This window comes from Ascaphus truei, chromosome 4, assembly GCF_040206685.1.
Source record: "Ascaphus truei isolate aAscTru1 chromosome 4, aAscTru1.hap1, whole genome shotgun sequence".
NCBI classification, from domain to species: Eukaryota; Metazoa; Chordata; class Amphibia; order Anura; family Ascaphidae; genus Ascaphus; species Ascaphus truei.
In genome coordinates, this window is record NC_134486.1 from 230,672,925 (window position 1) to 230,685,342 (window position 12,418).

The following is a 12,418-nucleotide window of genomic DNA, read 5'->3' on the forward strand; positions in this document are numbered from 1 at the left end:
TATGTGTTATATTATTATGTGACGCGTATTACTGCTGCGAATCGCTATATACATGGATGGCGCTATATAAATAAAGATATACATATAGTGTACTATATATATGTATACAGTGTTCAACAAACCTATACATTTGCTCGCCCCGGGCGAGTGGATTTAACCCCCGGGCGAGTAAATATTGGCCCAAGCAGCACACGTTTGGTACTAGGTGGCGAGTAGATTTTTTTGTGTGGCGAGTAGATTTTTTGGTGATTTGTCAACCACTGTATGTATATATATATATAAAGCAGAAAATAGCCGTGTTAGTCCAGTTGCGATAGTGCAGAATAAATGAGTTCTTCAGTATTGGGTGATACCTTTTTTATTGGACTAACAATTTATGTCATAGTCCTATGCCATAAATTGTTAGTCCAATAAAAAAGGTATCACCTAATACTGAATAACTCATTTATTCTGCACTATATATATATATATATATATATATATATATATATATATATGTGTGTATATATATATATATATATATATATATATATATATATATATATATATATATATATATACAGGGCCCGACAAACTGGTCACTCCCCCCTCCCACCAATCACGACACTTACCTGTTGTGGGGTCCGACGGCGTGGTGCGGCCTTCTCTGTCTTCTCCCGTGTACATTCATCTTTTCCCCTATAGCTCCAGTTAAAATGGCGTCGCAGCACATCACGTAGTGTCCCGTTGCCATGGCAACGTGGCGTCATTCGACGCCGCGTGGCCATTTTAACTGGAGCTTCATGGGGAAAAGATGAATTTGCAGAAGAAGACGGAGAAGAACAGGAAACGCCAGGGGACGTCACCACAGGTAAGGAGTCGACAGCGGCCAAAATGCACACGCCCGTGGCGACCTGGCGAGTGCATTTGTCGAGCTGTGTGTGTGTGTATATGTATATAAATATAAATAAATTGGGAATTTGTCTTTGTTAAAATCTCGCAGTCCTATATCAAACCTCTTCTCTCTCTCGTTTTGACAGTCATTGCCACCATCTTCTCTGAGCTCCTCTTTTGGGTTTCTTGGACCCCTCTACAGGAACCAGGTTGGGCAACCATGTTTTAGGGCTTTTGTTGGAAATGTAAGTTCCTCCGCATGACCTAGATTGCTTTGTCACCAATGTGTTTCTGAAACTGTTGTCATGAGTCAGAGAACATTTTATCATCTCATCACACCAACTAAGAGAGAGAAAAAGAACTCTTGAATATTGCATGGAATTTTAGCTGCAATTACAGAGGTGATTTAATGTGGACACCATAAATACAGCAGGTTTTTATTTTTTTAAAGGTTTAATTTGAACTCCTTTTCTGCTGTAAATTTTGCTTTCTCATTGCAGTTACAGGTTAAAAAAAAAAAAAACCTTTGACTAATCAATAACTTTTGTAAACTAACATTTATCTTTAAAAAAAAAAATTACAATTTTAACTTGGTCTTGGACTATAAACTATCATGGCAAAGAGTAGGCCTCGTCATGAATGCTCACATTTTTTGTACATTGCTTTATAACTTGTATAAATTATAATATATCCTTGTGAATAGCCTGCTCTTTTTCACAGGAGAACAGTAATATGTTTAATGCCCTTACTAAGCACTGGCAGTGTAACTTTTTCGATCCTTGAGAACAATATAGTTGAATTGCATCTCTGTTCAGTTATGGACTGTACCGTGTAGGATGTGAGCCAACTGTACTTTATTAAGTTCAGAGACAGCTCTAGCAAATATAAATCAAAATAGCTTCTAGGATTTATATTGTAGTTCGCAGAATACCCTGCATAAATTAGATCTTTAGTGTAGCTGGATACGGTTTGACTTGTAGCAGGAGTCATAAAACAAAATATTTCCACAGTATGATTACTGCAACTATACCCTTTAGACCTGGCTACGATCTGACCATGTCCTGCAAATGGTACACCGAATTTAGCGTTAAATCCGTTTTATGCATCAACACATATAAAAGCATCATTTGGCTCGCAGTACTTCTTTATTTTGATGTTTGCTTGTGACTGCATCAGATATAAACAGCATGTTAATGAAGTTTCTTGCATTTGGCTCTTTATGCTAACACTGTGCAAATCACATTGGGGCAAAAAATATTCTATGTAATAGCATATTATCTTCATCTGAGATTTTTTTTCCCCTTGTTGGTTTTTAGGGGTGCATTCTGTCATTAAAGTCGAAACCTTTTCATGGAATAAAATCTCCATTCACAAATCCCTCCTCTATCTCTTTCTCCTCTGATATCTGTCACATTTCAGTGAATAGCTGTTAACTGAATAACAAGCTTAACAAAATGCTGCTATTGTTCATTAATGCTTGTTAATCTTTATCTATTTTTAGCAAACCATACTCTCAGTTTCTCTGAAAACCTTTTGTTTGTCTTGGGTTTTAAATGCTTTAATTGGTGTATATATTTTTTTAAAGAAAAAGGTTATATAATTTACATAAGGACGTTTTAAGGAGCTTTAAAATGTAAAACCAAGTAATGTAAATGCGTGTGTGTGTGTGTGTGTGTGTGTGTGTGTGTGTGTGTGTGTGTGTGTGTGTGTGTGTGTGTGTGTGTGTGTGTGTGTGTGTGTGTGTGTGTGTGTGTGTGTGTGTGTGTGTGTGTGTGTGTGTGTGTGTGTGTGTGTGTGTGTGTGCGTGTGTGTGCGTGTGTGTGTCCGTCCACAGTGCCGTGGACTTTTTATTTATTGTTTTATTATTTTGATCCGGAGAGGTGCTGACGGATTGGCCAGCAAGCACCTATTCTGCAGCTAAGTTTCTATTCTTATCCTAATTATCGTCAGGAGTGCTTTCACCAAATGTAGCATAAGTATGTATGTATGTATATATACACACACACACACACACACACACACACACACACACACACACATATATTAGGGAGGCCTTCACCCAGCAGTGGATCGCTGTAGAGAGATAGATCGATATATCAGAGAACTGGCCGAAGCAAGTAAGAAAGTGGTCATCTGTATGAATCCCAGCAAGACCAAAGTGGTGTTCAACAAATGTCAGCTCTGCAAAGATTGAAATAAATTAAATGAAATAGATCTAGAAGAAGTTGAAGACTATGTCTACCTTGGCTGCCAAGTAACAATAGATGGGAACCTTTTAATGAGATCTATAGGAGAATGAACATGGGATGGAGCGCATTTGGAAGAATCTTTCACTGTGCCTTAAGAGGAAAGTATATGACCAGAGCCTGTGCCCACATATGGATGTAAAGCAGGCCTGCACAACTCGTAAAGTGCGAAGGCCGAACTGCTCCAAGGAAAAAAAAATTGGGCCGCATAGGTAAAATCATCATCATCATCATCTCTCCTCCAGCACCTCTCATCATTATCATCATCATATCTCCCCCAGCACCCCTCATCATCATCCTCATATCTCCCCCAGCACCCTTCATCATCATCCTCATATCTCCCCCAGAACCCAACGCTATCAACCTTTGCGATACTCCCCATCTATCTCTCATACCCCCATCTCTCCCCCTCACCCACACACATAATACTCCCCCTCCACATCAAACACACAGTACCCCCCTGCACACCACACACGTCCAACCCCCCTGCACTTCACATCCCTCTCCCCCTTGCAGCTCACATCACTCTCCCCCCTTGCAGCTCACACCCCTCTCCCCCTTGCAGCTCACATCCCTCTCCCCCTTGCAGCTCACATCACTCTCCCCCTTGCAGCTCACATCACTCTCCCCCTTGCAGCTCACATCACTCTTCCCCTTGCAGCTCACATCACTCTTCCCCTTGCAGCTCACATCACTCTCCCCCCTTGCAGCTCACATCACTCTCCCCCCTTGCAGCTCACATCACTCTCTCCCCTTGCAGTTCACATCACTCTCCCCCCTTGCAGCTCACATCACTCTCCCCCCTTGCAGCTCACATCACTCTCCTCCCTTGCACCTCACATCACTCTCCCCCCTTGCACCTCACATCACTCTCCCCCCTTGCACCTCACATCACTCTCCCCCCTTGCACCTCACATCACTCTCCCCCCTTGGGTGAATGACGGTTGACAGTGACTGGGTGGGTGATAGTGACTGGGTGGGAGACAGTGACTGGGTGGGAGACAGTGACTGGGTGGGAGACAGTGACTGGGTGGGAGACAGTGACTGGGTGGGAGACAGTGACTGGGTGGGAGACAGTGACTGGGTGGGAGACAGTGACTGGGTGGGAGACAGTGACTGGGTGGGTGACAGTGACTGGGTGGGTGGGAGACAGTGACTGGGTGGGTGGGAGACAGTGACTGGGTGGGTGACAGTGACTGGGTGGGTGGGAGACAGTGACTGGGTGGGTGGGAGACAGTGACTGCGTGGGTGACAGTGACTGGATGGGAGACAGTGACTGGGTGGGTGACAGTGAGTGGGTGACAGTGACTTACCTTGACCGGGTGTGTGCAGCTTGCCGCCGGACGCTTTCCCCTCCTGCCCCAGATATCCATGCGGCAGCTGCCCGGGACGGGAGGTGGGCTTGGGAGCGTGGGCTGGGGGGGGGAGGGCACGAGAGGTGAGCTCGTGGGAGGGGTAGGGCACGGGAGGTGAGCTCGTGGGGGGGGGGGGCTCGGGGGGCCGCTGGCCGCGGAGCGAAGCGGTGAGAAGCAGGCCGCAGGAGGAGCCGAGTTACTTATTAATTATTACTTCCCCCTCCGTCCCACGTTGGGAGCAGGGGGGGGAGCGGCTGCAGAGGATTCCCCCTCATCCCACGTTGCAAGGGGGGGGGAGCGGACCCTGCGCATGCGCAGGGAATTGGCGCCATTTTTAAACTTTTTTTTAAAAAATTTACTTAATTAATTAATTGGCGCCCGGCCGGATTCATCGCGGGCCGCACAGAGAGGCCAGGGGGCCTGATGTAAAGCTTCAACCCTAAATGTGAAGATACCTCAGAAGCTTCAGACAAAACAAAGAAGTACAGTATAGAGAGATGTATGCTGGGTATTACCCGGAGCGACAGGAAAAAGAATGAATGGGTTTGTAACAGGGTGAATATAAAACACCAGCTCTATGCCTGGTTGAGCTATGTTTAGGTCTGCAGTGCAGCAGTGACCATGTTAAAAATCAGCTGGAAAAGGTCTTATTAAATGGTCAGGTCCCAGCTGCCTCGTTAAGGGGCTTTAAAAACCCAGGCTGCTCACACATGCCTGGCTGTCGGAACCATTGAGACGCACTGCAACTCTGGAGGAAAACTGCTTGCTCTAAAGTTCTGTCTTTCCTATAATTCCTATTTGCTATATAAAGACTCTGGACTTTTAACAGCCCTTGTTGGGAAAAGGGAAAAGCCCTGCTCAGGACATCATTGTATTTGTTTGTGTGCTGAAAAGAAGCTGTATTATTTTTGTATGCCATATTTTTTAGGCTAAATAAACCAGCCAATTCAGAAACACATGGGTGGTTGCATTGTCCCTGCAACATATGGTGTCAGAAGTGGGAATTTGAGTGGCCAATGCATGCAAAGGGCCAAAAAAAAAGGAGCATTTGTTAAAAGAGTTTCTGTGCGAGTAGGCCAAACAGCCGGGACTGTTAATGCAGAAGCAGGCCAAACAGCAGGCAGAGTGAGATGAAAGACAAGCAAGGCAAAACCAACTACTATCTAGATTGTTGGCCCAATCCCATGTGTCTGCCAGTCCAGAACTTAACAACAAACCTCCGGTCCTCCTGAGGAGAATGAGTCCAAACGAGTATCCAGAGGCTTTTCTATTGATGTTTGAAAGGGTTGCCGAAGCCCAGGGCTGGTCTTCAGATCGCTGGACAACCGCTTTGGCCTGCTCCTCATAGGAGAATCCCAGGCCTCATATCAGGGCCTACCAGTGGATCAGGCTATAGACTATAAACAAGTAAAAGCAGCTATACTGGATCTGTTGGTGTGACCCAGAGACCTACCGGCAGCATTGCCGGAACATGAAGTACACCTCTAAGTTGAGGCCCCGGGTCCTAGCTCAGCGCTTACTGGACTTGTATACTTGCTGGATACAACCCGAGCAGCACACTAAGGAGGCGATTCTCGAACAATTCCTACAAGTGATAACCCCTCCTGCATGCGCATGAGTGAAACCCCATGCTGCTAAAACCCTAACTTTAGCTGTCCAGCTCGTTGAAAACTTCCTCAGGCCGAGGACCAGGAGAGTGTCCTGGCCACGGTGGACCCGACTCCACCGACACCGATGTATGCCCAAAGAGGGAGACTGGACCAGCGGGTAAACTACGACTCATCCACACGTAACCGTCAAGTCCCACGAAAGGAGCAGTCGGTCCCGCAACGGAGAGGTCCGGACTCCGCCCCTTGCAGAGACCCTCGTCTACTTCCTCTACTTCCTCATCACCAAACGAGAGATACTTCAGTAGGCGTTGCACACAGGACCCACCAGCGCCAGGTCTCTAGTATCTGGTCCAGCTGAGCGGTATCCGTGGCAAACCCTGGTGAGAGATACCTCGCCATGTTCTACTTGCGGGGAAGAAGGCCATCGTCATATAGAATGCCCGCAGATGGATTGTTCCTTCAGCAGAACCGTTGCCTCAGCCTTCTCCAGAGAAATCTGCAAGCCCTGGATACTTCCAGTCCTGATTGGGGGTAAAACTGTCCAGGCCCTTGTGGATTCAGGCTCTGGGAAAACTCTGGTCTTCCAGGAACTATTACCGCCTGATGTACTTTCCTATGTCTCCCCATGGAGCATAGAGTGTATACACGGCGATGTAAAATGGTATCCGACTGCCAAAATCCTGCTACAGGTAAAAGGTCGGGAGGCCAGGCTCGAAAGTAGGAGTCGCTCCTTGGCTCCGTGCCTCAGTTTTGCTCGGCCGTGACTGGCCCTTTTTTTCAAACCTACTGGCTCCCTCTCAGGAGGAACCTCATTCTCTGGTACAGGAGAGGCCAGGTAAACTGTTCCCCTTCTCGGCAGATCTATTCCCCAGTAGACACCGGGTTCCGAAGACTCGGAGGCAATGACGCTGTGACAAACAGGACTGGTTACAGAAATCTGGGACTCAAGGTGGCCATACTAATAGGCAGAAGACACAGGTGATGGCCAGAAAGAGGGAGAGATAGGGCCTTGGGATTTACCAGAACTATGTCTCCCTGATTTTCATCAGGGGCAGACAGAGGGAGGAACCAGTCCTTGCCAGACAATATGAGAAAGTGGTAAAAATTTGATGACCAGATATTTAATGCATAATGGGTAATGTGTTCTCTCATTTTGAATTGTCAAATGATATTCTGTATAGGGTTAACAGGCAGGCACAAACAGGGGAGGTCACCAGACAAATCTTCATTCCCAAGGTGTTTGTTAAAGCTATCTTCACCCTAGCCCATACTGTCCCTTGGGGTGGTTACCTCGGTAGAGATAAAACCATGAACCGTATTTCGTTCCGGTTCTATTGGCCAGGGATGCATAGTGATATTTCTACATTATGTGCGGCATGTCCTGAATGCCAGCTAACCAGTCCGAAGGGACAAAAATCAGCCCCCTTGGTTCCTCTACCCTTGCTCTCAGTTCCCTTTGAGAGGATTGGAGTAGACTTAGGCTAAGGCCTCGCTGCACGCACCCGCACGGCCACCATTCTTGCCGGTCTGCAGTGATTTTTTTCCGCCGCGGGGGGCGTAGCCATGATGTGGGGGGCGGGACCATCCCACAGCACAGCACTGCAGCCCTACAGCAGCCCCTCAGCCCCTGCAATTGACAGGGAGCGGGAGCTGGGGGGGGGGGTGTGGTTTGAGCAGGGAGTGCGTGGTTTGAGCGGAGGGCTCTCGTGCTGTCCCCCCCCCAACCTGTCGGTCCCTCTCCCCCCCTCCCAAAGCCCCTCTCCTCTCCCCCCCCCCTCCACTTCCCCCCCCCTCCACTCCCACCCTCCCGGAGCAGGGGCAGCCTGCGAAACAGGCACTAGAGGAGGGGGGGGGGGCTATGCACGGCTGCACAGACAGAGTAGCCGCCTCCCTCCCCGTAGCCGCCTCCCTTCCCTCATTTGCTGACTGCTGCATCTCGTGATGTGTCAGCACTTCTGATCACCAGAAGCTTGCAGCATCGGCCGGCTGACGCATCACAGCACGCAGTCAGCCCCGTCTGAAGGAGCCAGCGGGGACCTCCAGACTGAAGGAGATGGTGGCTCGCGGCCGCGCGCGCCGCCGGATGCAGCGGGACCAAAGCCTTAGTAGGACCTCCAGAGCCTTCTGCGAAAGGACACGGGTTTATTTTGGTAATAGTCGACTATGCAACAAGATATCCTGAGGCGTTCCCCCTGACAGCAACTGCGAAGCAAGTAGCCAATAAATTGTTAGAGCTGTTCTCATGGGTCGGACTTCTCCACGTTATGTTGACAGACCAAGGTTAAAATTTTATGGCTAAACTGTGATGCAGGAGGTCTTAAAATTACTAGAGGTCAAGTCTGTTCGGACATCGGTCTACCATCCAAAGACTGACGGATTGGTGGAAAGATTTAACCGAACTCTAAAAGGTATGTTGAGAAAGTTTGTAGATTCGGAAAAGAGAGCTCGCTTTTAACACAGCTTTAAAGCACAGCATGGGAATCAGATGCAAAGCCAGAGAAACCATTCACAGACATGTTTCAACCTTAATGGGTATCATCAGTGTGAGGTTGGTTGAACTGCTGGCTTTGCATTTTCAAGACTGTAGGGTTTACCATCACTTTTTAAGTTATGGTGGGTGAAAAAGGCAACAAGAAACCTCACCTTATTGCATATTGCAAATAAAAAGATCACTTGTGAGCACATTCACATGTCTTAAACAGGTCTGCAACCCTGCCTTTCACCATTATCCCCAGCATACAGTATTTCCACTGCAGCAAGAGATTCTGATTCCCATCTGATTCCCATGCTGTGCTTTAAAGCTGTGTTCACAGCGAGCATTAGCTTATATGGGCTCCATGTAACAATGGTTTTTCAGACAAAAGGTGACACGTGTGCTCATTTGCATGTCATTTCCCAGAATCCCTTGCTGCAGTGGAAGCACTGTATGCTGGGGATAATGGTGAAAGGCAGGGTTGCAGACCTGCCTAAGACATGTGAATGTGCTCACATGTGATCTTTTTATTTGCTATATGCAATACGGTGGAGGTTTCTTGTTGCCTTTTTCACCCACCTTAACTGAAAACGTATATATATCTGAAGGAGTGGCTCAGTGAGTAAAGACACTGACTCTGATAACGACACTGTTTGAAGTAGTGGAGCCTTGTTCAAATCCAAGCGTCAGCTCCTTGTGACCTTGGGCCAAGCTACTTTATCTCTGTGTCTCAGGCACCAAAAGCATAGTTCGTAATTTGTAAATTTGTGTGTGTGTATATGTATATATGTGTATGTATGTATATATGTGTGTGTATATATATATATATATATATACCCTATTTCCTCAATGTCGGAAATCGGAGTGCGTCTTAGAATCGATGTATTAAAAAAATGTAACATGTTTCAGGAGAGTTCCCATGTCAGCGGAGGACGAAGTGTGGGGAGGCGGCAGGAGAGGTCCCACGTCTGCAGATCATTGAAGATGTACAGCGGGTGGGAGTGCGGTGGCGGCGACAGGACAGGTCCCAAGTCTGCAGGTGAATGAAGATAAGAAGACAGCGGGCGTGCGGTGGCGGAGGCGGCTAATAGATCATAATAGCAGGAGCAGAGCGGCGTAGGGGAACGGCTTGGGAGGTGCACACTGCAACACTGGAAGTTGACCAGTGTCTGACTTCCGGTTACAGTGTGCACATCCCAAGCTGTTCCCCTATGCCGCTCTGCTCCTGCTCAGCTCTCTTGCTATTATGATCTCCTGTCGTCGCACCCCACCGCACGCCCGCTGTCTTATCTTCATTCACCTGCAGACATTGGACCTGTCCTGCTGCTGCACACCCACCGTCCATCTTCAACCATCTGCAGACGTGGGACCTCTCCTGCCGCCGCCGCCTGCTTCATTGTGCGCTGACATGGGGTCTCTCCTGAAACATGGAGAGTGAAAAAGTAATTTTCCTCGATTGTAAGGGCCAAATCGATGGTGCGTCTTACAATCGAGGAAATACGGTATATATATATATTTTTTTTTAAAGGTGTGGATCATTTGGATGCCTCACAGCTCTATCCTAATCTCAGCGGCCCAATTCAATACTTTTCTTTTTCTTTATAATCGACTTCATGTACGAACGTAATCATTTTTCCCTTGAAGAATTCGTTTTAAAAATGCAGAGGGAAATGGAGGTTTGCCAGGCTGTGCTGGCTGAAGTCACGGACAAGAGCAAGGCCTGTCTGAGCTGCCACTCTGTTTTTATCCTGTGAGTTTGCAGGGTTGGTGATTAGAGTGGCTTTCTCCCAATTATGCTGTGATTATTCTGCTGCACTGTAATTGACTGGGGAGATATGCTAATACCTGTCATTTGGGATGATAAAAGATGAACGGAGGACGCAATGCATTATTTAGCTGGCTGTGTGATAGATGAGGGATGCGCAGAGTGCTTTAATTGCTGAGAAGAGAGGTTAAGCTGAACGAAAGGATGAATTAGAAATGTGATTTTTTTTTATTTCCATGGGTTGGGTTAAAAACTAAAATAATGGAAAATCTGCTTTTACACTGTAAGAGCCAACAGAAGAAAAACACAAACGCATTACCTTATTCATTTTGATATTAAAAATGTCAATGTAATCTGAATTAAAGCGACTGCAGAGACCAATGGGTTTTTTTGTTTGGGGGGTAGGGGGGGTTGAGCATGTTTCCTATTTGAAACATCAAGTTATCTGTAGATGGATTTCTGTATTGTATGGACAACGACACAATCCTCGTTCAATATCTCCTGGTTCTGTTGAGCCCAGTGGGCTTTGTAATAGGCATTCACAGAGCGTAGACCAAGCGAGTCATACACATAGAAGCTTTTGGTTCTTGTTTATTATTATTATTATTATTTATCAATGACAATATATGCAGCACAGTGCATGACAGAGATTAGAACTTGACTGATTCTCTGTCCCAAATGAAGTGGATTTCATGTTAGCTGCGTCAAAACTTTGTATATGATCAAGTGGGTACTTTGCCTGTAGAATGGAAGGACAGGCCAAGCTCAGCACCCTGTGACATCACTCATAAAGGGTTTTAGCTAACCATGGTCTCATTGATCACTCAGGTTTATCCCTTTAACTCCATTGCTGTACACGTACGATATATATTTTTTAAGGATTCCGCAGGTCGAAAACCACTGCCTTAAATAAAGAGGTTGAATGTTTGTCCGCACTCTATCGTTACATTCCTATTCATGATTTTATTAGGAAAAGTGGAGCATGTTTTGTTGGATACAAGGGGGCAGACCGAAGCCTGTAAACACCACAGTGGTCCAGAACTAGGAAATGTGGGGTTGAAGGGGGAGGTTACTAAACGAACATTATCTGCTCTTCAATAGAACTTTTACAGCCCTGGGCTTCTATTAATCTGAGAGAAGCTTTGTGAATGGTGGCCTGTAAGGAGCAATGCCACCAGAGTGGCAGAATAGTGACCAAAGAGATTGATGCATATAAAATGCCGGTAAAGGTTTAAGGTGTCTTGTAAATACTTGGCCCTATGTTGACATTTAACGGATTTTCCATTTTTGGTAGACAAGGTGGAGAAAATATCCATGTTATTTTTCATCCTATGCATTGATAGATTACGTGTGATGGTTAGGATTATGGGAAATTTAATACAGCAACATTGCTAACATTTCGTGTGTGTGTGTGTGTGTGTGTGTGTGTGTGTGTGTGTGTGTGTGTGTGTGTGTGTGTGTGTGTGTGTGTGTGTGTGTGTGTGTGTGTGTGTGTGTGTGTGTGTGTGTGTGTGTGTGTGTGTGTGTGTGTGTGTGTGTGTGTGTGTGTTACATCATATTACATTTTCCAGGATATTTTTTTTTTAATTGCCAGGCAAAAGATGGGCCTATTGATTAGTTACCAACAGCTTACTTAATGATTTGTTAAAAGATCCACATACGGGAGGGGGGGGAAACATTTTTGATATTTATTTTTTTTGTCAGTTTTTGGCTGTGTACAGAAATAGAAGCAAATAAATTAAAAATGAAGGATTACCAGGGGGAGAAGATGGGGCATTTTTACCACCTGTAACCTCAGAGAATGTTTTTTCCAAAATAAAATATAGTCTTTAGAAATAGAGGCCCAGCGGGCCACCTAATATTTTATCTCGTGATGTGCAAATGTCTGCATTTTTCTGTGTAATTATAAGAAAACAGGCAATAATAAATAACTATGATTCTTTGTATGTATCAACAATGGTCGGCTGGCCCTTCTGACAAAGAACAGGTACAATCAAATAACAGCATGGATGCTTCATTAGCATTGGCCAGTATTACGTTGAACTTGCAAGCACCCAAATATGGGGGAACCTGCTACCCCTCGACTCTCTCCTTTA

At 46.0% G+C, this 12,418-nt stretch overlaps 1 protein-coding gene across 14 annotated transcripts in view; it reads left to right on the top strand.

The window, feature by feature from the left end:
* Positions 1-12,418, top strand: part of ARID1B (AT-rich interaction domain 1B) — a 398,185-nt gene that overhangs the window by 228,717 nt on the left and 157,050 nt on the right. For 6 of the 14 annotated variants that reach the window (XM_075596966.1, XM_075596968.1, XM_075596969.1 and 3 more), the window contains one exon: positions 1,020-1,118. The exons of the other annotated variants lie outside the window; for them this stretch is intronic. In XM_075596966.1, coding sequence (XP_075453081.1) covers positions 1,020-1,118 — 99 coding nt within the window. The remainder of the gene's footprint in view (positions 1-1,019; positions 1,119-12,418) is intronic. 14 annotated transcript variants of the gene reach the window in all.